The 21867-nt window shown below is 52.4% G+C and overlaps 1 protein-coding gene across 1 annotated transcript; it reads left to right on the top strand.

Moving 5' to 3' along the window:
- Positions 1 to 3503: 3503 nt before the first annotated feature.
- Positions 3504 to 15336, top strand: FLCN (folliculin; the record flags this gene model as incomplete). The annotated part of the gene is made up of 11 exons (XM_079725650.1): positions 3504 to 3758; positions 5260 to 5406; positions 6349 to 6570; positions 7417 to 7577; positions 8949 to 9040; positions 10526 to 10716; positions 12107 to 12220; positions 12981 to 13104; positions 14123 to 14254; positions 14369 to 14474; positions 15135 to 15336. The coding sequence occupies exons 1-11, from the start codon at positions 3510 to 3512 to the stop codon at positions 15334 to 15336; spliced, it is 1740 nt and encodes a 579-aa protein (XP_079581776.1). The 5' UTR covers positions 3504 to 3509.
- Between the last annotated feature and the right edge of the window lie 6531 nt (positions 15337 to 21867).

Genomic DNA, 21867 nt, shown 5'->3' with positions numbered 1-21867 from the left:
TAGAGAGAGATTGGAATCGGACAGTGAGTGGAGACCCGGCCTCATGCTGCCCTAGTTCGGGTGCCACGGGCCATCGTTCCCTCCCAGACCTGTGGGGCTCAGCTTTAGGCTGGTGCCGAGAGAGGTATTTGGACCTGTCACAGGTCACCTGGCTGCTCTGGGCTGGAGACAGACGTTTTTCCGCGTGCGTAGGTCTGGAGAGCTGTTTTATCTAGGCTGTGGCACCCGTGATCCCAATAGTAAGAACTCTTGTCAGACAGGAGCGCTTTCCATTTAAAAGAAAGTAAGAGTAGCCTGGCGCACTTTGATCCTGGATGCTGGGAAGTAGCTTAGCAACATCACCTCTGCTCTCTCCTTCCCACGTAAGGGTGGGCCTGTGGCCGGAAGGGTTAAACGGACATGATGTGGCTGCTGCCCCCTTATTACCAAGAGCAGGAAGGATGAGGACTTTGTATTTTTAAATATCTTATGTTTTATATAGACATTTACATATAAGTATCTGTGTCACGAGGGCTCCTTTATGAAACATTGCTGTAGACTTTGACCACAACGTCAGCTTTCTGTCGCCCGCTGCTTACAAGGCAAGTGGGCTGCTGAATCGTTCACAACCACGTCCTCTGTGTGATGTCCTCATTTGAGATTGGCTGTGAGCTGCTTGCATTTTTTTTCCCCCATGCCCACTGCTCTTAGAATTGGCTCTGACTTTTTTTCCTTATCTAGAAAGCGTCAGTCTTAGAGCTGAGGTATTGACCACCGTTGCACTGCCTGACTCGTTTGGAAATGGCCTTGCTGGCTGTCACCTGGGCGGGGTGGTGGCTGTGTGGTCCTGCTGAGTATAGAGGTTTGTGTTGACATCATCCACGAGCATTCCCCTTCCTGTGGCAACAACTGTCCTCTCTCCAGGCAGCTCCTAAATTCACTTGTCTACCACCCGTCAGTTTGGTGCCCGCTGTGTGTCGGGAACTGAGACAGTGATGGTTGGGTGTGAGCACTGCAGAGGGCCCTCTCTGAGCACGGGGCATGCAGGGAGGGGAGGTGAGGAGGAGTGAGCCGCTGGAGGTCTGGGGGCAGCGTTCTGGGCCTTTCTCACCAGCCCTGCCCTCTTGGTCCCTGCTGTTCAGAATCTCCATGGAACTCAAGGTCTTCCAGCTAAATGTCCTCCTGTCTTAAGCTGTCTTCTGTCCCACTGCTCAGCTCCCTCCGGGAGCCCTCCGTGCCCTGGCTCGCCATGGCTTCCAGCTGCCCCTCCCGTCCCCTGTCTGACCCCCAGATGTCTCTTTTGGGTTGGCCTCTGCCGCTCCTACTGACCCTCGCGCTCTAGCCTGTGCCGGGCAGGTGGGCGGCCCACGTCAGCTGAGTGGTTGACCGCAGACATCGGGTGGTGGCAGAGCGAGCAGGCGGGTAGAGAAGTGGCTCCGAGTGCGGCCGCCGGCGGGAGGCCTCTCGAGGGCCCGTGGAGGGACCCGCCGGGCCCGGTGGGTGAGGGTGCCACTCCCGGGACCCGCTCTGCGGACTCCCCGCGCCCGCCGTGTGTGTTCACACTGTCTGCTCTCTTGCCTCTGTCTTCTGGGTTCAGCATCCCAAGCAGGTGCCTCTGACTGGCCAGGCCACGCTCAGGCCTGCGCCTGCCGACCAGGGGGTGAGCACAGAGCATGTCTGACCTTTGATTCTGTAATGGGGGTGGCGTTCTCCAGAGAGAAGAGGGCTTGGATGCTGCTGGTGTCCACTAAGTCAGACATCGGTAGCTGGAATTGTCCTTCACCGTTTCGAGCACCGCTGTCCAAGAGAACTTTCTGTGGTGGTGGAAATGTCCCTCCCGCAGTCTGTGCTGTCCTTTTAAAATGGTGGCCGGTGAGACAGGAAGGGGGCTCTTCATCGTTGTTAGTTCGGATCTGAGCTGCCACATGTGGCTCCCAGGTACTGTCTTGGCTGCTGTGGTCTGGAGAAGACTTGTTCCCACTTTAGCCTGGCTCCCAGGCCTGCTGTGTCCCACGTGTCATGTCGACTGGGCTGTCACTGTCCCGCCTCTGTTTCTCCACCACTTGCTGGAGCCCAGTGGACAGACACCCCGCCTTTAAGGTTTCCCCGCAGAGGGCACGTGCGCCTGCGTCCCCACCACGCCCCCCACCCCACCCCACCCCACCGCCCTCTGCTGCCCTCCTCCAGGGCGGTTTTGCTCACGTGGTCTCCGGAGTGATCCTAGACTTCACCTCACTGCCTGTCCTCCTTTGTCGCCTTGACCAACTCTTCCTCCCTGCCATGTCTGAGCTCTGGGGCCCAGGTGCCCCAGCCCTGACTGCCCCACTCCCATCTCCCATGGCCTGTCGCCATCATCTCCACTGCAGGCTTAGTAGGCGCTGCTGTTGGCCGCCTTCTCCCATCCCCCACGTACCCTGCTTCCTTCTGGGTGCTCTACAGTCCGCCCGTGAGCAGCGTCTGCATATCTCTCTGGGACACAGTCACGCTCTGACGGTCCTCAGCGCCTTCCCCCGCCCTCCCTGGCCCAGGCCAGCTGGCTTCCCTGCGTCCACCCTGGCTCCTGCACAGTGGCCGGAACGATCTTTTAAAATAACATTCTAATTCATTGTGTTTCTTATCAGAACCCACCAGAGGTTCTCTAATCTTTGAAGAAAAGTTCTAGGTCTTACCATGGCCTAGAAGGGCCCCTAAAATCCACCTCCTGCTTGTCTTCTGCCCTCACCCCCCAGCTCTGCAGACATTCAGACCCCGTCACGGCCCCTCCTCAGCCCCCGTGGCGCCCTCTGTTCCTTCAGTTGTCACCTGGGAGCCCTTTTGTCCGAAACTACATCCCACCTCCTCCAGTGTTTCTCTGCCCTGGACCCCTGTCCTTGGGTCCCTAATGCGGTCACCGCACGAGAGGAAGCGGTGTGCCGCGTGTCCCTGCCCTCCTGGAAGGTGAGCTCCGTGAGGCAGCATCACATCACCTGAAACGTCGCCCGGCACACGGGAGCCGCTCCACTGCTGTCCGTGGAACAGATGCCCCCAGGGCAGCGGCGTGTGTGTGTGTGTGTGTGTGTGTCTTTGTCTTTGTGTATCTGTGTGTGTGTGTGTGTGTCTTTGTGTGTGTGTGTGTATGTGTGTCTGTGTGTATGTATGTCTGTGTGTGTGTGTCTCTGTGTTTGTGTGTCTTTCTGTGTGTGTGTGTGTCTGTGTGTGTCCCCATGTGTCACCATCCGCCCACCTCGTGGCCCCGCCGCACGGTCCTGACTGAAGGGTTTCTGTGTGATCCCGTGTCATGTTTCCCCTCCTCTTTGTCCTAACTCCTTGTGGGCAGGGACGGTGTCTGCTTTGTGTCCCCTATAGCCGATGCAGTGCTGGCCCAGAGTGGGTGCTGGGCAGTGCTGCCTGGCTGGGTGACCTGCCTCTGCTGGACAGAAGCCCGTTGAGGACAGCAGAGGTTGCTGGGCTCCGGAGCCGGCAGGTTCTGGGGCCAGCTCATGGCATTTCCCTCCTCTCCCCAGCAGGCCTGGCACAGTCTCCAGGGCACCATGAATGCCATTGTCGCGCTCTGTCACTTCTGCGAGCTCCACGGCCCCCGCACGCTCTTCTGCACGGAGGTCCTGCACGCCCCGCTTCCGCAAGGGGCGGGGAGTGGGGACGGCCCCGGCCGGGGCGAGCACGCTGAGGAGGATGAGGGCGGCATCCAGATGAGCAGCCGCATCCGTGCCCACAGCCCGGCAGAAGGGGCCAGCGCGGAGTCCAGCAGCCCGGGACCCAAGAAGTCGGACATGTGCGAGGCCAGTGTCTCCTGGGGCGTTGGGGGCATTTCTTCTCCGCCGGGGCTCGGGCTTGACCTCCTGGGGGTGGACAGGAGGCCGCATGCCTTGGACGTGACCTCACGGGCGTGGGCCATGTGGTGTGCGCTTGCTGCTTTCCTTCCCTCTGGTCCTTTCCCTTCGTCCCAGCTTTAGCTTTTTCAAACCACTCTGGGCCAGCCAACGCTGGCCACCACCATGGGGCCTGCCCTTCCAGCCTCGCCTCGCTCACTCGTGTCCATGCGCTGCCTTCTCGGCTCCCGTCCCGTCAGTCTGGCGTCCTCCTCGTGGGCACCCTGCCCGCTTCGTGAGCTCTGGGGGATGGAGGTTAGGTCCCCGCACCATGCCGCTTCTTCACGTGGAGCCCTGGGTCGGGACTGGAAATCAGGGTGGCGTTGGACCTGTCACTACAGGGTGGACAGAAATGCAGCCGTGTTAGCTTGGTTCCACTGAGAAGCAGTTGGTGAGCTCGAGCTTGACTGATTGATTGTGAGGGTTCGAGGGCGGGGAGCAGAGGTGGGGAGGGCCCTCCGCTGTGAACGGCCGCTGCCTGTGATGGAGAGGCCGGCAGGAAGGAGGCCTGGGCGGTGGGGGCCTTGGGGGCGGGTCCTTGAGCTGGAACGGCCTTGGGAGGCGTCCTGCATCGCCCAGGGAGGGGCTGGCTCCGGGGCCTCTGTGCGCAGTCCCAGGTTGGGGGCTGCCGCTGGGGCGCACAGCCTTGGCGCCAACATGACAGTGGCTTCAGGGGGCAGCAGCCAGTGCCGCCGGTCCAGTCCCTTCCCCATGGCAGGGGGTCTGAGCATGTGTTCTCAGGCAGCCACGCCAGTGCCAGAGTGTGGCAGCCTCCCTTGGCACGAGGTCCCTGCCAAGTGGTTGTGCCCGGATCGAGGACGGAGGCTCCGGGCCTTAGTTTTGCCACCTGTGAGGTGGGGATTCTCCCGGTAACTGTCTCACAGGTTTGCTCCTTGGATTAGGTGAGGTGATGGGTACAGAGCTCTTCGGGGTCCCTGCTGCGTAAGTGCCAGTAGAGGAGGTCCAGTGATCTCCGTGCTCAGTAGATTCGATGCCCTCTGACGACCTTTGTGATGTGTGCATCCTGACTTTCCTACTCGGGAAACACAGAAATCCTCAGTCAAGTATAACTCTAGGAGCCGGTTTTTTTTTTTTTTTTTTTTTTTGTGCGGTACGCGGGCCTCTCACTGTTGTGGCCTCTCCCGTTGTGGAGCACAGGCTCCGGACGCGCAGGCTCAGCGGCCATGGCTCACGGGCCCAGCCGCTCCGTGGCATGTGGGATCCTCCTGGACCGAGGCACGAACCCGTGTCCCTTGCATCGGCAGGCAGACTCTCAACCACTGCGCCACCAGGGAAGCCCCGGAGCCGGTTGTTTTTATGCGAAACAGATTGAATTTTCTGCTTGAGATTTGCATAAGAGTCAGCAAGCATGTTGCTGGCTAACTGGTTTTCTTTTCTTTCTCGTGGGCAGGGCTGCCGGTCACTTGCTGCAGGGCATCCCGGGTACATCAGCCATGACAAGGAGACCTCGATCAAGTACGTCAGTCACCAGCACCCCAACCACCCCCAGCTCTTCAGCATCGTCCGCCAGGCCTGTGTGCGGAGCCTGAGCTGTGAGGTGAGCACCCGTGACCCGGGACCTCTGCGAGAGTCGCTCACGTGCACACCAGCACGCCCTGAGCAAGCTCCGTGTCGGTTATGGGAAGGAGGGCAGACGGCAGCCCGGAGACGGCTGGGCAGGTCCCAGAGTGAGTCACGTTGCACCCTGGTTCGTTGCTAACTTACCATTTTAAGCACCAGGCTTTCATTATTCATTCTTCGTGGACGTGTTGCTAAGGTGTGAAGTGTTTGCAGGTGTGTGGCTCCCGTCAGATGTCACCTTCTTGTCGTCTCTGTCACGTCAGAGCCTCAGTGCTCATCGCGTGCTCTCTGAGCCCACTGACGCCTGAGTCTGTGTTTCTAAGACAAGTGGTTGCCGTTGTCAAGGTGTCTTAGCTTCTGTGTCTTTGTTACAGAGAGTCCACAGTCTAGTCGCTCACGCTTCCTGTCACTGCCCCACTTGATGGTCCTCACTCATTGCTGCCATGTGCCCGCCTGTCTGTGTCCCTGCTGGTGGGCAGCTGATCGTGTCTGGTGGGGTTGTGTGTGAGGGAGACCCAGGTTCTCTCCTACACGTAACAGATGCAGATTTTTTATTACGTGGACTCTGCAGTGGCTGTTTTGACTTGCCAGTTCTCTGGTATATTCCAGGTGGGTGATGTTGGCAAAGCTGAGCCTGGGGTAGATGTAATACTTGTATACGAGTCATTTATGACTCAAGGTAAGAAAAATTAACGAACCTACTCTATTGGTCCTTGGGTTTCATGGTAACGAACGTTCTCTTTAGGAAGTTCGGTCACAGGAGAGATGAAAGCAGAGTTTTCCTTTCTCATCCGTGTCCTTTCCGCTCTCCCTGTAATTGATGCTGATTAATTAGCGCAGAAAGAAAAGTGAGCAGGAGAGTTTGACTGCTGCAGCGTGCAGAGGGCGGTGTCCTGGAGCGGCTGTCCTTGTGTCCCAGGTGTGCCCCGGCCGCGAGGGCCCCATCTTTTTTGGGGACGAGCAGCACGGCTTTGTGTTCAGCCACACGTTCTTCATCAAGGACAGCCTGGCCCGGGGCTTCCAGCGCTGGTACAGCATCATCGCCATCATGATGGACCGCATCTACCTCATCAACTCCTGGCCCTTCCTGCTGGGCAAGATCCGTGGGATCATCGACGAGCTCCAGGGCAAGGCGCTCAAGGTGGCCCCGAGGCAGGGCAATGGGTGGCGGGGAGGGAGGGCTCTGTGTGAGGGGCCAGGAGCAGTGCAGCGTTCCTGACTGGGGGTCCCCTGGCCGCCGTGGAGTTGGAGTCGCGGCGATCAGCCCGGGGTCAGCCGGTCCTGCTGGCTTCAGTGTCTCTCTCAAGTCTGTCACTGTCCTGCTTCTCTTTTGGCTCTGGCTCTACTGCAGTCAGATGCCTGGTTTGATCCCTGCTGTCTCTGCTTCCTCTGACCATCATTTCAGCAGCCTGTCCACTAATGGTGTGACAGACCCACACCTACCATGCATCTCCAGCGACGGCCCTGCATCTCTGGGGTGGCCCAGGATAGGCCAGTGGTGCGCTGGTAGCAAACAGTGCTTAAACCCCAGCAGCTTGTTTATGTTCTGCGTCCATCACAGGCAAGCAGAGGTCTGCTTGCTGTGGTCAGGCTGGAGTGGCATTGCTGCTCAGTTGCCTGCTGGGGTGCATAGGTGGGGCTGGAGGCCTGGCTCCTCTCCCCTCCTTGCAGGAAGTGGTCACATGTCCCGCCCACACCGGGGTCTGAGCAGCGGAAGCCCCCCGTGCCTGGAAACGGGGGTGCCTGGAAAGCGCAGATGCCCCCTGAGCCCCGTCACGTGCCGATGAGTCGGTGTCGGGGAGGCTGCAGGAGAGACTCCTAACTGAGCCTCTTCTCAGGTGGCTTCTGATCCAGCTGGGGGACAAAGCTGTTCTCTTTCGGATGAGACCTGGGGCCCTCCTTTGCTCTTGGCCCAGAGAGCAGACTGGGGCCTGGGCTGCTGGCTGGTTTTGTCATTAAGGGTCTTTCCCCTTCCCCTGTGCATCAGGTGTTCGAGGCGGAGCAGTTTGGGTGCCCACAGCGTGCCCAGAGGATGAACACTGCTTTCACACCGTTCCTGCACCAAAGGAACGGCAACGCTGCCCGCTCGCTGACGTCCTTGACAAACGATGACAGCTTGTGGGCGTGCCTGCACACCTCCTTCGCCTGGTAACCAGACTTGGTCTTCTCGTGGCTGCTGGGGTGTTGGCCGGACTGTGCCCAGGTTGGGGGGGACACAGGTTGCGGGGGACAGCTGCTGACAGGTCTGTGCTCTGACGCGTGAGTCCTGAGCTGGGTTTAGTCCTTCTCGCCCCTGAGCACATGGAAGTCTCGTTAAGGCGGAGCTCACTTCCCAGCGATAATTTTAAGGTGAAGTTCCTAGACCAAGACCAGTGGTCTCTCCCTTTTTGTGAGCAGCAGTGAATGCTTGTCTCGCACAGCACTTGTGAGTCAGGACTCAGAGGGGGGCTGAGCTGGGCCGTTCTGGCTCTGGTTCTCAGGCGGAGCTGCTGTCGTGGGAAGGCTGGGCTCCCTCAGGGCTGGCAGGTTGGTCTGGCCGTGGGTGCGGGTGATCCGGGGAGAGTGAGGTGGGCTCTGCTGGCTCTCACGACCCAGCCTTAGCGGCACACAGGCCCTGCCTGCACCTGGTCTTGTTAGAAGTAGCCCAGCCTAGGCAGGAGGGGAGGGCCGGGCTCCGCCTTTGGAAGGGAGGAGTATCGACAGATTTGTGGACACACTTAGAATCCACCACAGCCTGTCCTCCGGCCACAGGTTGTCTCTGTTCCTCCCACTGCAGGATACGTTCCTTCCAAAGACCCCCCAGATTCTCATTCCTGTGCAGCATCACCTAAATCAGGTCCTGGTGTGGGTGACGTTCCTCACATGTAAATCCTTGAGTGCAGCTCTTGAGAACCTGCAAACTAAAGAGGAAAATATTTGTCACCCCCACCCGACAGACAGTTCCTCTTGTCTTTTAGAAATTATTTTAATTTGGGAAATTTTCAGACAGACCCAAGGTATAATACTACAAGGAACTGCACACCCTCCTACTTCAGCAGTTAGCGACATTTTACTGCTTTTTCATCTGTCCTTCACTTTTTTTTTTTTCTGGAATGTTTTTTAAAGCAAATCTTAGTTGTATCACTTCAACCATAAACCCATTATCACATCCAACAAAATGGACTCATTGCTTAGCATCATCCAGCCCAGTCCACGTTCACTTTTCCTGCTTTGCCTCAGAGTCGACTCTGGCATTGGGACCAGCGCTCCACCCCACAGGGCGCGGATCGTGCCAGGCCTCTTAGTCTAGAGCAGCGCCTCGTGCACCTCTGCCCCAGCCTCCCTGCCTTTTGTTGGAGGCCTGGGCTGTGCGTTCTGTAGGAACCCCTCTGTCTGATCGAATCCTCGTGGTGGTACTCAACTCGTTCTTTTATGCCCATGTTTTCTGTTAACCAGTCATTAGCTCAAGACGGTTGATTGGCTTCGGGTCTAGTTTTCCTTTTGGCGAGAACACTGCATAGGTGGCACTTTGTTTCCCAGGCTCCTGAAGGCGTGCGGCAGCCGGCTGACTGAGAAGCTCCTGGAAGGCGCGCCCACTGAGGACACCTTGGTCCAGATGGAGCAGCTTGCAGGTGAGCTGGGAGGTGCTCGTGCCGGGAGCCTCTGCCGGCGGAGGCCTGGGGTCGTTCCACGCTCGGCTCCCCTCTCCTCCATCCCAGCAGAGAGAGCTGATGGAGCGGACCCCAGAAGCAGCGTCTGCAAAAGCTGGCCCTTTGCTTTTCGTGGTTTTATTGTGATTTCCTGCCTCATCTTCCTTGACAGTCACGTGTAAGAGTCTGTCCAGGCAGGTTGGGAAAGACCACCCCAGGGGCTGTCGCTCTGGAGAGGTGGGTCGAGTGAGGCTTTTGTGTCCCTGTTGTACAAGAAGCACTTACTCGACCTGTCTGGATGGGGACCTGCTCTCTGCTCGTCAGCAGTAAAATGTTGTCCTTCAGTTGGACCCGAGGTTTTCATCAGCGTGGTGGTTCCCAAGCCTCCTGGTAACTGGGCCGCCCTCCCTAGGTTTGCAATCAGATCTCCACATCTGGGTGTTCTAAGTAACTGCCCAGGGGAGTCTGGGAGTCTGCTTTTCTTTTGGAGATGATTGGATTTTCAGTGACGTAGGTCCAGGATCTCAAATGTGGGGTGGGGTGAACGAGACTCATGATGCGTCTTGTGTGTCCTCTGTTACAACGTGCTTCTTTTTGCAAATGATTGACCGTAAGAAGCTGGAGCTGTTTCGAGCTTCTTCCTGTCATCCGGTGACCTGCACCTGAGCAGGCTTCCCTGCGAAGGGGAGGGCGGGCGGGTTCATCAAGGCAGGGCTCGCTCAGAGAAGACGGAAGCGCGGTCCACTTCCGCACCCTCACGGTACGGTCGGCCCGGAACCATTTATCATAGCGATTACAGGTGTCTAGGTTAGTGAAGGTGGCACGGGCAGTCTGCTGGTGAGACTTATTTGCATGGAGAGCCGAGTGTGTCAGGAGAGAGAGAAGTGCAGGCATGCAGTGCTCACTGTCATGTCTTGGATTGTATTTTGGTCACAAGATGAGCATGGGGTTCAGAGCACACACTGCAGCTTGTACAGACCTGCCTTCAGCTCCGGGCTCCAAGATGTGTGTGTTCTGTGTGCACAGCAAGGCCCCTTCACTCGAGCTGTGCAGTGAGGAGGCTGCATTCCTGGGGTTGTCGTGATGATGCATTGAGATAGCAGATAGTCCTTTCTGTAAGACGGGGAGAACAGTACTGACCCAGGGCAGGCGAGAGGATTAAAGGACAGAACGTGTGGACATCTTCAGGGGAGCGCCCACACACTGTTAGCGTCCTTATCGTTGACTTGACTTTTCCAACCGGCAGTGGACAGAACATAGCAGACTGAACGCTCCTGGCCCACCCCAGGACTCCAGTGGCAGCAGGTAGAGTAGACAGCTGGTCCGAACCAGAAATCAGTAGCCTTCTGACTGGTTTAACCATGAGATGCCTTGGGCTGAAGTGGTCGTGTGCAAAGACTCGCATCCAGAGAACGAAGGAATCTAGGGATGCACATTTCGTAACTGAATTTGTTGTCTGTCTTGCAGACTTGGAAGAGGAATCAGAAAGCTGGGGCAACTCTGAGGCTGAAGAGGAGGAGAAAGCCCCTGTCTTGCCGGAGGGGGCCGAGGGACGGGAGCTGACCAAGTGCCCAACGGATTCGTCCTTGCTCTCAGACTGTGGAAACTGGCAGCCCCGAAAGCTCTCTGTCTTTAAATCCCTTCGGCACATGAGGCAGGTAGGCGGTAGAGGGGTAGAGCCCGGACCAGAAACTCAGGAGAAGAGCCCCGTCCTCTCCTTCCGGCTCATCTCCATCCAGCACACCTTGTCCTTTGGGTCTCTTGTGTTCAGGAGTGACCAAGAACCTTCTTGGTGGGTGGCTGTAGATGACAGGGGGCATCTGGGGTGTCTTAGGCCCAGGCTCGGTGAGGATGGAGGGGCTTTCTCTAAAGAAAGGCCCAACAGTTGGCTTCTCATGGTTCTCTAATCTTTTCATTCTGGAACCTTCTAAAGGAATTGAACAGCACTGTTGGTTTGCACACAGCGTAGATGCTTTGCAAATTGAAAACAGTGGCCTTTCTTACAAAGAACTGGAAACAACCTGAACGTGCGACCCTAGGAGTTGCATCCGAGCAAGGGCCGGTTGTTCGCTAGGAGCCGCAGGAGCCTGCACCGCGGGGGTAGTGGGGGGCGCAGCTCGCCACACGGGAGGGCAGCGGGAGTGACTGCTAGATCACAAAGCAGGCTGGCCTTTCGTAGACCCTCTCTCTGCTTACTTTTACATTGAGCATGAATTCTGTCAGAAAACAGTTATTTTTATTTTGGAAAATGAAGTAAAGCCTGGTTTACCGGCAGGTGTTCTGTGGGGCTTTGGGGTGAAAATCATTCATTTAAATCGTCCTTGATTTGGCCACAGTCCTTGTTGATTACAGTAGGTTACAGCTAATGTGGATTACAGTTGGAGAGGATCTTGAATCCCACCGAAGGTGGAGTCCTCGGGGGCTGGTAGGGTTGGTGAAAGGCAGTGCCACAGCCTCCTCTTGTTTTCTGGCCATGTTCACAAGCCCTAAGACAACAGGCTGAGCTCTTCTGAAACGTCAGTGCCATGGAGTTAATTAGAGCTGATTAAAGCAGGATAAAAACAGGACAGATGAGGAAATCACAGCCCCTAGATTGAGAGACTCACAGCCCCAGAGGACATGGTTAGAGGCTGGGGCTCCGGACATGGATCCGCCCAGCGGGGCAGCCCTGGGCTTCCGGCATCGAGACCGAGCTCTTCCTTGGTGCTGAAGACTCACAACCCTGGCTCTCTTTCGAGTGGTTAGGCCAAAGTTAAGGGTGTAGAGAGAGCGTACATGTTGCAAAGAGCTAATACTTTATCAGCTTCAAATCTTTAAAAATAGAATTGGGGAAAAGATCTTGAAGTGTACAAGAGCTCTGGGGTCGGACCTTCAGGTGTGAGCATGGGGCCATCCCTCCTCCTGGTTTCGGGCAAGTCACCCAGCCTCCCCGAGAAGATAGGTGACTTCCTCTCTCCTGCCCGTCTTCCTTCACTCTACAGAGAAAGTTTCTAGACGAACACACAAATAACTTCCTCTGGACGGAAAGCAGTGCACCGTGTTTTTCAGGTCCTGGGTGCCCCATCTTTCCGCACACTGGCCTGGCACGTCCTCATGGGGAACCAGGTGATCTGGAAAAGTAGAGATGCAGACCTTGTCCATTCAGCCTTTGAAGTTCTTCGGGTGAGAGGATCTTCTTTCCTTTGTGTTTTGTGGCAGGATGGTACTGGCCTAGTGGGTTTTTAAAAAATCTGTTAAGATGTGTCAGAGACTCGTTGCAGAGGTTCATTCCTGAATCTAAGATCTGTGTGTTTTTCTCCACTGTTAAAAATGGTATTCATCTGTGCTTTCACTGCCGAGGGCCCAGGTTCTATCCCTGGTCAGGGAACTAAGATCCTACAGGCTGCGCAGCGCAGCCAAAAAAAAATGAAAGAAAAAAAAAGGTAGTCGTTTTTGGCTTTCATTTCGAGCAAGGAGTCTATGCTGTTCTGACAGACTGATCACTCTCTCATCCGCCCTTCCCCAAGCCCCGCATCCCTTTGAGAAGCCACCTGTGCCACAGAGGCGGGCCTGGGTCCCCCCGTGGTCCCCTGCACAGAGCCTGATCGATGGGCCGGCCGGAGTGCACATGTGGCGTGCTGTCTCCGTCCCACAGGTGTAGGGGGTGCCAAGGCCCAGGTCCGGCTCTGAGCGTGTGTGCGTGCCAGCCCTCTGCCTGGGCCCATGAAGGCACAGGATGAAACAATTTCTCAGACAACTTAGAATCCCTTTGGTGGGTGAGGGAAGAGACAAACATCTGAGAAGTCAGAGAATGATGGAAGAGTTAACCCTGCAGAGCAGGCCGGGATGAGAGGGCTCTGGACCGAGCTGCAGGGGGCTCGTGGGGTGTGGGTGAGGGACTCGGGCGGGGCAGCACTCAGTTCTGGGTTGTTCTGTCCTTCAGACCATGCTGCCCGTGGGCTGTGTGCGCGTCATCCCTTACAGCAGCCAGTACGAGGAGGCCTACCGCTGCAACTTCCTGGGGCTTGGCCCCCACGTGCAGATCCCTCCCCATGTGCTGGCCTCAGGTGCGTGCCGCGTCGGTCTGGGCTGAGCCCCTGCACGTCAGGGCTCAGAAGTGAAACCACGTGACTGGACCTCAGCTGTGGGTTTGAGGACGATGCCTGCCGGCCGCAGGCGGGAAGATCCACGTTGCAGGACCAGCTTTCCCTATGGCATTGGCTTCTAGTGTCTGTCTTGAAGATGGGTGAGGGTTGGGCTGGGCCGCTTGCTGGGGTGTGGCTCTCTGTGGGGCGGGTCCCAGTCCTGGGGCCCTGAGGTGGCTCAGGAGGCCCACTGGACTGAACCCTCCGCCTGTGGTCTTCCTTCCTCTTTCTGTTCTCCTGTGTTTATCTGCCTTAAATCCGTCCCTGATGCTCATCAGCTCAGTGGCCTTTGCTCTGCCCACCTCCGCCCTCAGGACTGACAAGCTTACTGCTCTAGACAGAGAGCCAGGAGGCTGATCAGCATCCCTCATTCTTGGTTTGGGGGGGTCAGGATCAGCACATCCCTTTGTGGGTGCACATCCCTGCATTTGGCACGTCTAGGCCTCCTCCAGGCACATCCGTGAGAGCGGTGGGAAGGTTGGTCACAGAGCTGTCACTCTCTCAGCAACCAGCTGGGCCATGAGTCCAAGAGGCAGCGTTCAGAACACAGGCTCTCATCTCAGAGATAGGCTTGATATTGTTACCACCACTAGCCATGCGATCTTGTGCAAGTCACTTAGCTTCTCTGAGTCTGTCTTCCCATGTGTAAAATGGGTTGTGTTGTAGCGGGACCACTCTCCCAGGGCTGTTTAGTATTAGACCAATGGAGGTATACGCAGTGATTTGTAGTAATATAATACAGTGCATTGTTAGTTTAACTGACTCAAAAGTGAACCCTTAACTCTATTCACAAGCTACCGAAGATTTTAAGTGCCAGAGTGTTCAGCTCAGGAGGCTGGAGTTTTCTCCAGATGATCTGAGATGATTGGGAGCCGCAAATGAGGGGCTTTGTCCCGGGGTGAAGAGCACTTGACGGGCAGCGTGTCTTGTGTCGCCGCAGAGTTTGCTGTGGTGGTGGAAGTGCACACGGCCGCCCGCTCCAGCCTTCACCCGGCCGGGCGTGAGGACGAGCAGTCCCTCAGCAAGCACGAGTTCGTGGTGACCAGTGGGAGTGCTGTAGTCGCAGACCGAGGTGGGTGCCGCTGAGCAGGGCTGCTCTCTCCCCAGCGAGCGGGCTGGGGGGAGAGCTGAGGCTGCCCCTGCCCTGCCCGTGCTGACCCACCCGCCGTGCCCCGCTTGTCCCCAGCTGGCCCCACCATCCTGAGTAAAGTGGAAGCGGCTTTGACCAACCAGAATCTGTCGGTGGACGTGGTCGACCAGTGCCTCGTCTGCCTCAAGGAGGAGTGGATGAAGTAAGCAGGTGCCACCTCGGCCCCTAGAGTCTGTGCTTTCAGGGGAGGGCTGGGCTGCCGGCAGCAGGAGAAGCAGGAGCCGTTGCCAGAGACAGAGGTGAGGCCGTGGCCGCTGCAGGAGGGGGTGTGGAGGAGAGGTGCAGGGCTCCACCACGTGCTGACCTGGCTGGGCGACCTGGCGCAGGTGAGCCCGCACCCCTGAGCCTCACACTGCTCTGTGCTTTCCAAGGGAGGCAGTTATTTTTGATGCTTAGTTAACTTAAGAATTGGAAGGTCAGGTAGCAGATGTTCCCTCCTTATTAAGCAAGTTACTGTATTTCCTCCCGCCTTCTTAGTAATTTTCTGTCAAATTTAATTAGTCAAACATTGTTCTGATTTCAGACGGTACAGTGGAGCTTAGGAGCCACCTGTCCCTTTTATGAATGGGAGGGACATTTGTCTTTTTAATCTCCCTGTTTGGCTGCACCAGCGTTAGCACCGGTGGGGAAATGGGAGAGCCTGGGTGCAGGCACGCACTGCCGCTCTGCCGTGCTGTCTCTCCCGTTTCAGTTCCCGCTCTGCCTGCTGAGCCATTGCTGGTCTGGAAGCCGTTCAGGCCCCAGGACCAGAACTCTCTGACGGTTCTGCCGGAGCTGAGTGTTTGGTTTTGGTTTTCTACAGCAAAGTGAAGGTCCTCTTTAAGTTCACCAAGGTGGACAGTCGGCCCAGGGAGGACACACAGCGGCTCCTGAGTGTCCTTGGGGCGTCTGAGGAGGACAACGTGAAGCTGCTCAAGTTCTGGATGACGGGCCTGAGCAAGACCTACAAGTCGCACCTCATGTCCACCGTCCGCAGCCCTGCGGCCGTGGAACCTCGCAGCTGAGCCCGTCCTGGGGCGCTGTGTCTGGGTGGGCCTCCTGGGATGTGGTGATGTCCGTCCGTGCCGTGCAGCTCAGACACAGGGCTCTGGTGGCATTCTCAGGCTGTCCTCCCGTTTCCAAGCTGCCGGTGTGAAGCTGTTTCCTAGTAAGGAATGGAAGCTGTTGGGGCTGAACTTTGCCCTCTGTGTGGGATGCAGGCCTGGTGTAGTTCTTGGCACCATCCCGCAAGCTATTTGAATTGCTCCAACCCTGAAGAGGGCAGTGGGAGACTTGTGACGGTTAGTCCCCTACCTTCGCGCACCCCTGGGAGAGAAGAACGTGAGGAAGGTGTGCATCTCATGCCTCTCGTGGATGCTGATCTCAAAATTTACAGGGAAACATGTCAGGCCAGCTCCACCTGGGATATCTTAGCTGCAATGTCATACCCTCTCTTGAGGTTGAACCTTTCTCTTCTGAAGTTCAGCAAGGGTTTTCCAGGTAGAGCATGCATATGTGAGTTTTGTGAATTTTCAGGTTATGTTCTGATCTGTAGTCATTGTTAGTAATCTGGTTTTAAGTTAGGGCTCTGGGAATGCCTTTTGGGGTGGAGTGGATGTTTTCCTCATCTTTGGATCATCTGGAATTCGTGTTCTGAAGTTACCTGACGACCAAGTCTTCTGGCCATGCTCTTCTGTGGTTGCTTTGAAATTACCCTGTAGCTTGAGGACAGACCCCGATCTTTTTTACACAAAGAGGATACTTTGCTGAAATGTCAGATGGAGTCGTTTGGCCTGGCTCACTGTATGTGGAGTTGAGAAACCCATCATAGTTTTTATTCCATATCACTTTGCCCTCTATTGCTTCTTTAAACGTTTACATTTGGCTGCAGTTAAGTTTCAGAGTATGGTAGTTTAAGATTGGTTCATCGTCCCTGTGTACATTTTTAATAAGGATTCATGGTTTGGAAGGATTTTCCGGTAATATTGCTGATTTGTTTATAGTTTTTTGTGTTTAATTTATATTTAACAGGAAGACCATGTTTATATGACTAGGTATCTGTATCATGCAAGAACATTGAAATAATAAAGATATATTTTTATAAACTGTTGACTACATGGTTTTATTGGTTTGATACCTCAGATTTTCTTGGGATCAGTCATAGAAAATAATATGGTTAAAGTAACACCAATGACATAACTATTTTGGAACTCTGTACTCTACTGAAGGCTTACAATTTCCAGGGGAAGACTTAGTAAACTGTGGTTAATTTTCAGTCAGTTTTAGCTCATAGTACAGTTGCAGGTTCCGATCTCCTACCCCCAGCCACATGGCAGGGCCGTACACGTGTTCTTGGAGCAGCTTGCAGGAACGAGGGTGGGTAGAAAGGATCCTGTCCTCTGAATATCAGGGCTCTATGCCTGATCGCTGATTGCTGCTTCTAATCAGAGTGCAGACAAAGAGGGGGCAGCCACTGTCGCTGCGCCTCCCCCTCTGGATGACAGCCTCTCCCTGCTTCATTTTTGCCTTCTACCTCTCAGGAGTCAGACAGTAAAGAGTAGGACACTCAAAAACAATTGCATGTATGAGAAAATTTAAAAGTGACTGCACATCCAGGGAAGGGCTCAGAAAAGACCTGAGAAAAACTGAAGTTTACACCTCCAGCTGATCCCTGGCAAAGAGCCTACAACAGTAAAAATAAATAACAAACCAGTAAACACTGGGGAAGGGGGAGAATCTGATTTCCAGAGTTATGCTATTATTAGATTTAGATGTCCAGTGTTCAGCAAAAACAATAACAACAGCAACAAAATCACAAGGCATTCAAAGAAACAGGAAGGTCTGTTGAAAGGAAAAAAAGAATTCAGCAGAATCTGTCCGTGAAAAAGACTTAATGGCAGACATATTAGCCAAAGACTTTAAAGCAACTGTTAAAGATGCTCAAAGAGGGCTTCCCTGGTGGCGCAGTGGTTGGGAGTCCGCCTGCCAATGCAGGGGACACGGGTTCGTGCCCCGGTCCAGAAGGATCCCACATGCTGCGGAGTGGCTGGGCCCGTGAGCCATGGCCACTGAGCCTGCACATCCGGAGCCTGTGCTCCGCAATGGGAGAGGCCACAACAGTGAGAGGCCCACGTACAGCAAAAAAAAAAAAAAAAAAAAAAAAAGATGCTCAAAGAACTAAAGATGTGGAGAAAGTGAAGAAAATGATGTGTGAACAAAATAAAAATATCAAAGAAAACCAAAAAAACCAAAAATATTATGGAGCCGAAAACTGTAGTAACTGAAGTGAAAAATTGACTAGAAGACAATTTGAGCAGGCAGAAGAATCAGTGAACTTAAAGATAGGACAGTGGAAATTATTGAGGCTAAGGAACAGAGCCTAAGAGATCCATGGGACACCATTGAAAGGACCAACATATGCATTGTGGGAGCCTGAGAAGAAGAAAGAGAAAGAGGCAGAATATGTGAGTAAATAATGGCTGAAAAATTTCCGAATTTCGTGAGACACATGAATATAAACACATAGGCATGCCTTAGAGATTGTGAGTTTGGTTCCAGACCACTGCAATAAAGCAAGTATTGCAATTAAGTGAGTCCACACGAATTTTTGGTTTCCCATTGCATATGGAAGTTATGTTCACACTATACTGTGGTCTGTTTTTAAAAATAAATTTTTTATTTTTTGGCTGCATTGGATCTTTGATGCTGTGCACGGGCTTTCTCTAGTTGCGGCGAGTGGGGGGCTACTCTTCATTGTGGCGCATGGGCCTCCTTGTGGTGGCTTCACTTGTGGAGCACGGGCTCCAGGCGCACAGGCCTCAGCAGTTGTGGCATGTGGGCTCAGCAGCTATGGCTCACGGGCTCTAGAGTGCAGGCTCAGCAGTTGTGGCACATGGGCTTAGTTGCTCTGCAGCATGTGGGATCCTCCCGGACCAGGTCTTGAACCCATGTCCCCTGCAGTGGCAGGCGGATTCCCAACCACCGCGCCACGAGGGAAGTCCCTATACTGTGGTCTATTAAGTGTGCAATAGCATTGGCTAAAAAGAAAAAAAAAAAAGTACATACTTGAATTTAAAAATACTGTCAAAAAAATCCTAACCATCATTGAGCCTTCACTGAGCTGTAGTGGTAACATCAAATATCACTGATCACAGACCACCAATTCAAATATGATAATAATGAAAAAGTTTGAAATATTGCAAGAAACACCAAAATGTGACATGAGAGACATAAAGTGAGCAAATGCTGTTGGAATGATGGTGCCAGTAGACTTGTTGATGCAGGGTTGCCACAAACCTTCAGTCTGTAAAAAACAAAAAACAAAAAACACAGTATCTGCAAAGCACAATAAAATGAAGAATGGCCTGCACAAGAAGCTAAACAAATTCCAAATAAGATGAACTCCAAAAGATCACAAGACATGCAGTCAAACTTTCAAAAGACAGAGGATGGACAGCAGAAGCAAGAACTACAATTCTGCAGCCTGTGGGAGGAAAACCACATTCACAGAAAGACAAAATGAAAAGGCAGAGGACTTGGTACGAGATGAAGGAACAAGATAAAACACCAGAAAAACAACTAAATGAAGAGATAGGCAACCTTCCAGAAAAAGAAATCAGAATGATGATAGTGAAGATGATCCAGGACTTTGGAAAAAGAACGGAGGCAAAGATCGAGAAGATGCAAGAAATCTTTAACAAAGACCTAGAAGAATTAAAGAACAAACAAACAGATGAACAATACAATAACTGAAATGAAAAATACATTAGAAGGAATCAGTAGCAGAATAACTAAGGCAGAGGAGCGGATAAGTGACCTGGAAGACAGAATGATGGAATTCACTGTTGTGGAACAGAATAAAGGAAAAGAATGGAAAGAAATGAAGACAACCTAAGAGACCTCTGTGACAACATTAAATGCAACAATATTCACATTATACGGGTCCCAGAAGGAGAAGAGAGAGAGAAAGGACCAGAGAAAATATCTGAAGAGATTATAGTCGAAAACTTCCCTAACATGGGAAAGGAAACAGCTACCCAAGTCCAGGAAGCAGAGAGTCCCAGGCAGGATAAACCCAAGGAGAAACACTCTGAGACACAGAGTAATCAAACTGACAAAAATTAAAGACAAAAATTATTGAAAGCAACAAGGGAAAAAATGACAAATAACATATAAGGGAACTCCCATAAGGTTAACAGCTGATTTCTCAGCAGAAATTGTACAAGCCAGAGGGGAGTGGCATGATATATTTAAAGTGATGGAAGGGAAGAACCTACAACCAAGATTTCTCGACCCGGCAGGGATCTCATTCAGATTCGACGGAGAAATCAAAAGTTTTACAGACAAGCGAAAGCTAAGAGAATTCAGCACCACCAAACCAGCTCTACAACAAATGCTAAAGGAACTTCTCTAAGTGGGAAATGCAAGAGAAGAAAAGGACCTACAAAAACAAACCCATAACAATGAAGAAAATGGTAATAGGAACATACATATCAATAATTACCTTAAACGTGAATGGATTAAATGCTCCAACTGAAAGACAGAGGCTTGCTGAATGGATACAAAAACAAGACCCATATATACGCTGTCTGCAAGAGACCCATTTCAGACCTAGGGACACTACAGACTGAAAGTGAGGGGATGGAAAAAGATATTCCATGCAAACGGAAATCAAAAGAAAGCTGTTGTAGCAGCACTCATATCAGAAAAAATAGACTTTAAAATAAACAATGTTACAAGAGACAAGGAAGGACACTACATAATGACCAAGGGATCAATCCAAGAAGGAGATATAACAATTATAAAGATATATGCACCCAACATAGGAGCACCTCAATACATAAGGCAACTGCTAACAGCTATAAAAGAGGAAATCGACACTAACACAATAATAGTGGGGGACTTTAACACCTCACTTACACCAATGGACAGATCATCCAGACAGAAAATTAATAAAGAAACACAAGCTTTAAATGACCAATAGACCAGATAGATTTAATTGATATTTGTAGGACATTTGGGCTTCCCTGGTGGCGCAGTGGTTGAGAGTCCGCCTGCTGATGCAGGGGACACGGGTTTGTGCCCCAGTCCGGGAAGATCCCACATGCCGCGGAGCGGCTGGGCCCGTGAGCCATGGCTGCTGAGCCTGCACATCCAGAGCCTGTGCTCCGCAACGGGAGAGGCCACAGCAGTGAGAGGCCCGCGTACCACACACACACAAAAAAGACCTAAATAGACATTTCTCCAAAGAAGACATAGAGATGGCCAAGAAGAACATGAAAAGCTGCTCAACATCACTAATTATTAGAGACATGCAAATCAAAACTACAGTGAGGTATCACCTCACATCAGTTAGAATGGGCATCATCAGAAAATCTACAAACAACAAATGCTGGAGAGGGTGTGGAGAAAAGGGAACTCTCTTGCACTGTTTGTGGGAATGTAAATTGATACAGCCACTATGGAGAACAGTATGGAGGTGCCTTAAAAAACTAAAAATAGAATTACCATATGACCCAGCCATCCTACTACTGGGCATATATCCAGAGAAAATCATAATTGAAAAAGACACATGCACCCCAGTATTCACTGCAGCACTATTTACAATAGCCAGGTCATGGAAGCAACCTAAATGCCCATCGACAGACAAATGGATAAAGAAGATGTAGTACATATATACAATGGAATATTACTCAGCCGTAAAAAGGAACGAAATTGAGTCATTTGTAGAGATGTGGATGGATCTAGAGACTGTCATACAGAGTGAAGTAAGTCAGAAAGAGAAGAACAAATATTGTATATTAATGCATATTCGTGGAACCTAGAAAAATGGTACAGATGAACCAGTTTGCAGGGGAGAAATAGAGACACAGATGTAGAGAACAAACGTATGGACACCAACGGGGGATAGTGGCCAGGGGGGTTGGTGGTGGTGGGATGAATTGGGAGATTGGGATTGACATATATACACTAATATGTAAAAAACAGATAACTAATAAGAACCTACTGTATAAAAAAATAAAATTCAAAAGACAATTAAAAAAAAACTTTCAAAAGACAAAGAGTAAATCTTGAAAACAGCAAGAGAGAAGTGAATCCTCAGTAAGAATATCTGCAGAATTCTCATCGGACATTTTGGAGGCCAGAAGACAAGGAGGTTGATATATTAAAAGTCTAAAACAAAAAAGTCAACCGAGAATCCTCTATCCAGTAAATCTGTCCTTCCAAAGTGAGGGAAAAATCAAGACATTACCAGATAAAAGCTGAGAGGTTTGTTATCATTAGACCTGTCTTGCAAGAAATGCTCAGGGGAGTCCTATAGGATGACATGAAAGGACACTGGACAGTACCTCAAAGCCCTATGGAGAAATAGAGATCTCAGTAAAGATAAATACATTGGCAATTATAAAAACTAGAATTACTATAACAATGGTTTGTAACCATACTTTTTGTTTTCTATAACCAAGAAACATACCTTTGAAGAAAAAAATATTAATGTGAAAGCTTGTGTTACTGTAACTTTGGTTTGTAACTCCAAATTGTGTTTTCTACACAGT

This window comes from Hyperoodon ampullatus (genome assembly GCF_949752795.1).
Source record: "Hyperoodon ampullatus genome assembly, chromosome: 19".
Classification (NCBI taxonomy): Eukaryota; Metazoa; Chordata; class Mammalia; order Artiodactyla; family Ziphiidae; genus Hyperoodon; species Hyperoodon ampullatus.
The sequence above is the reverse complement of the archived record's forward strand: the minus strand, read 5'-3'. Positions and strand labels throughout refer to the sequence as shown.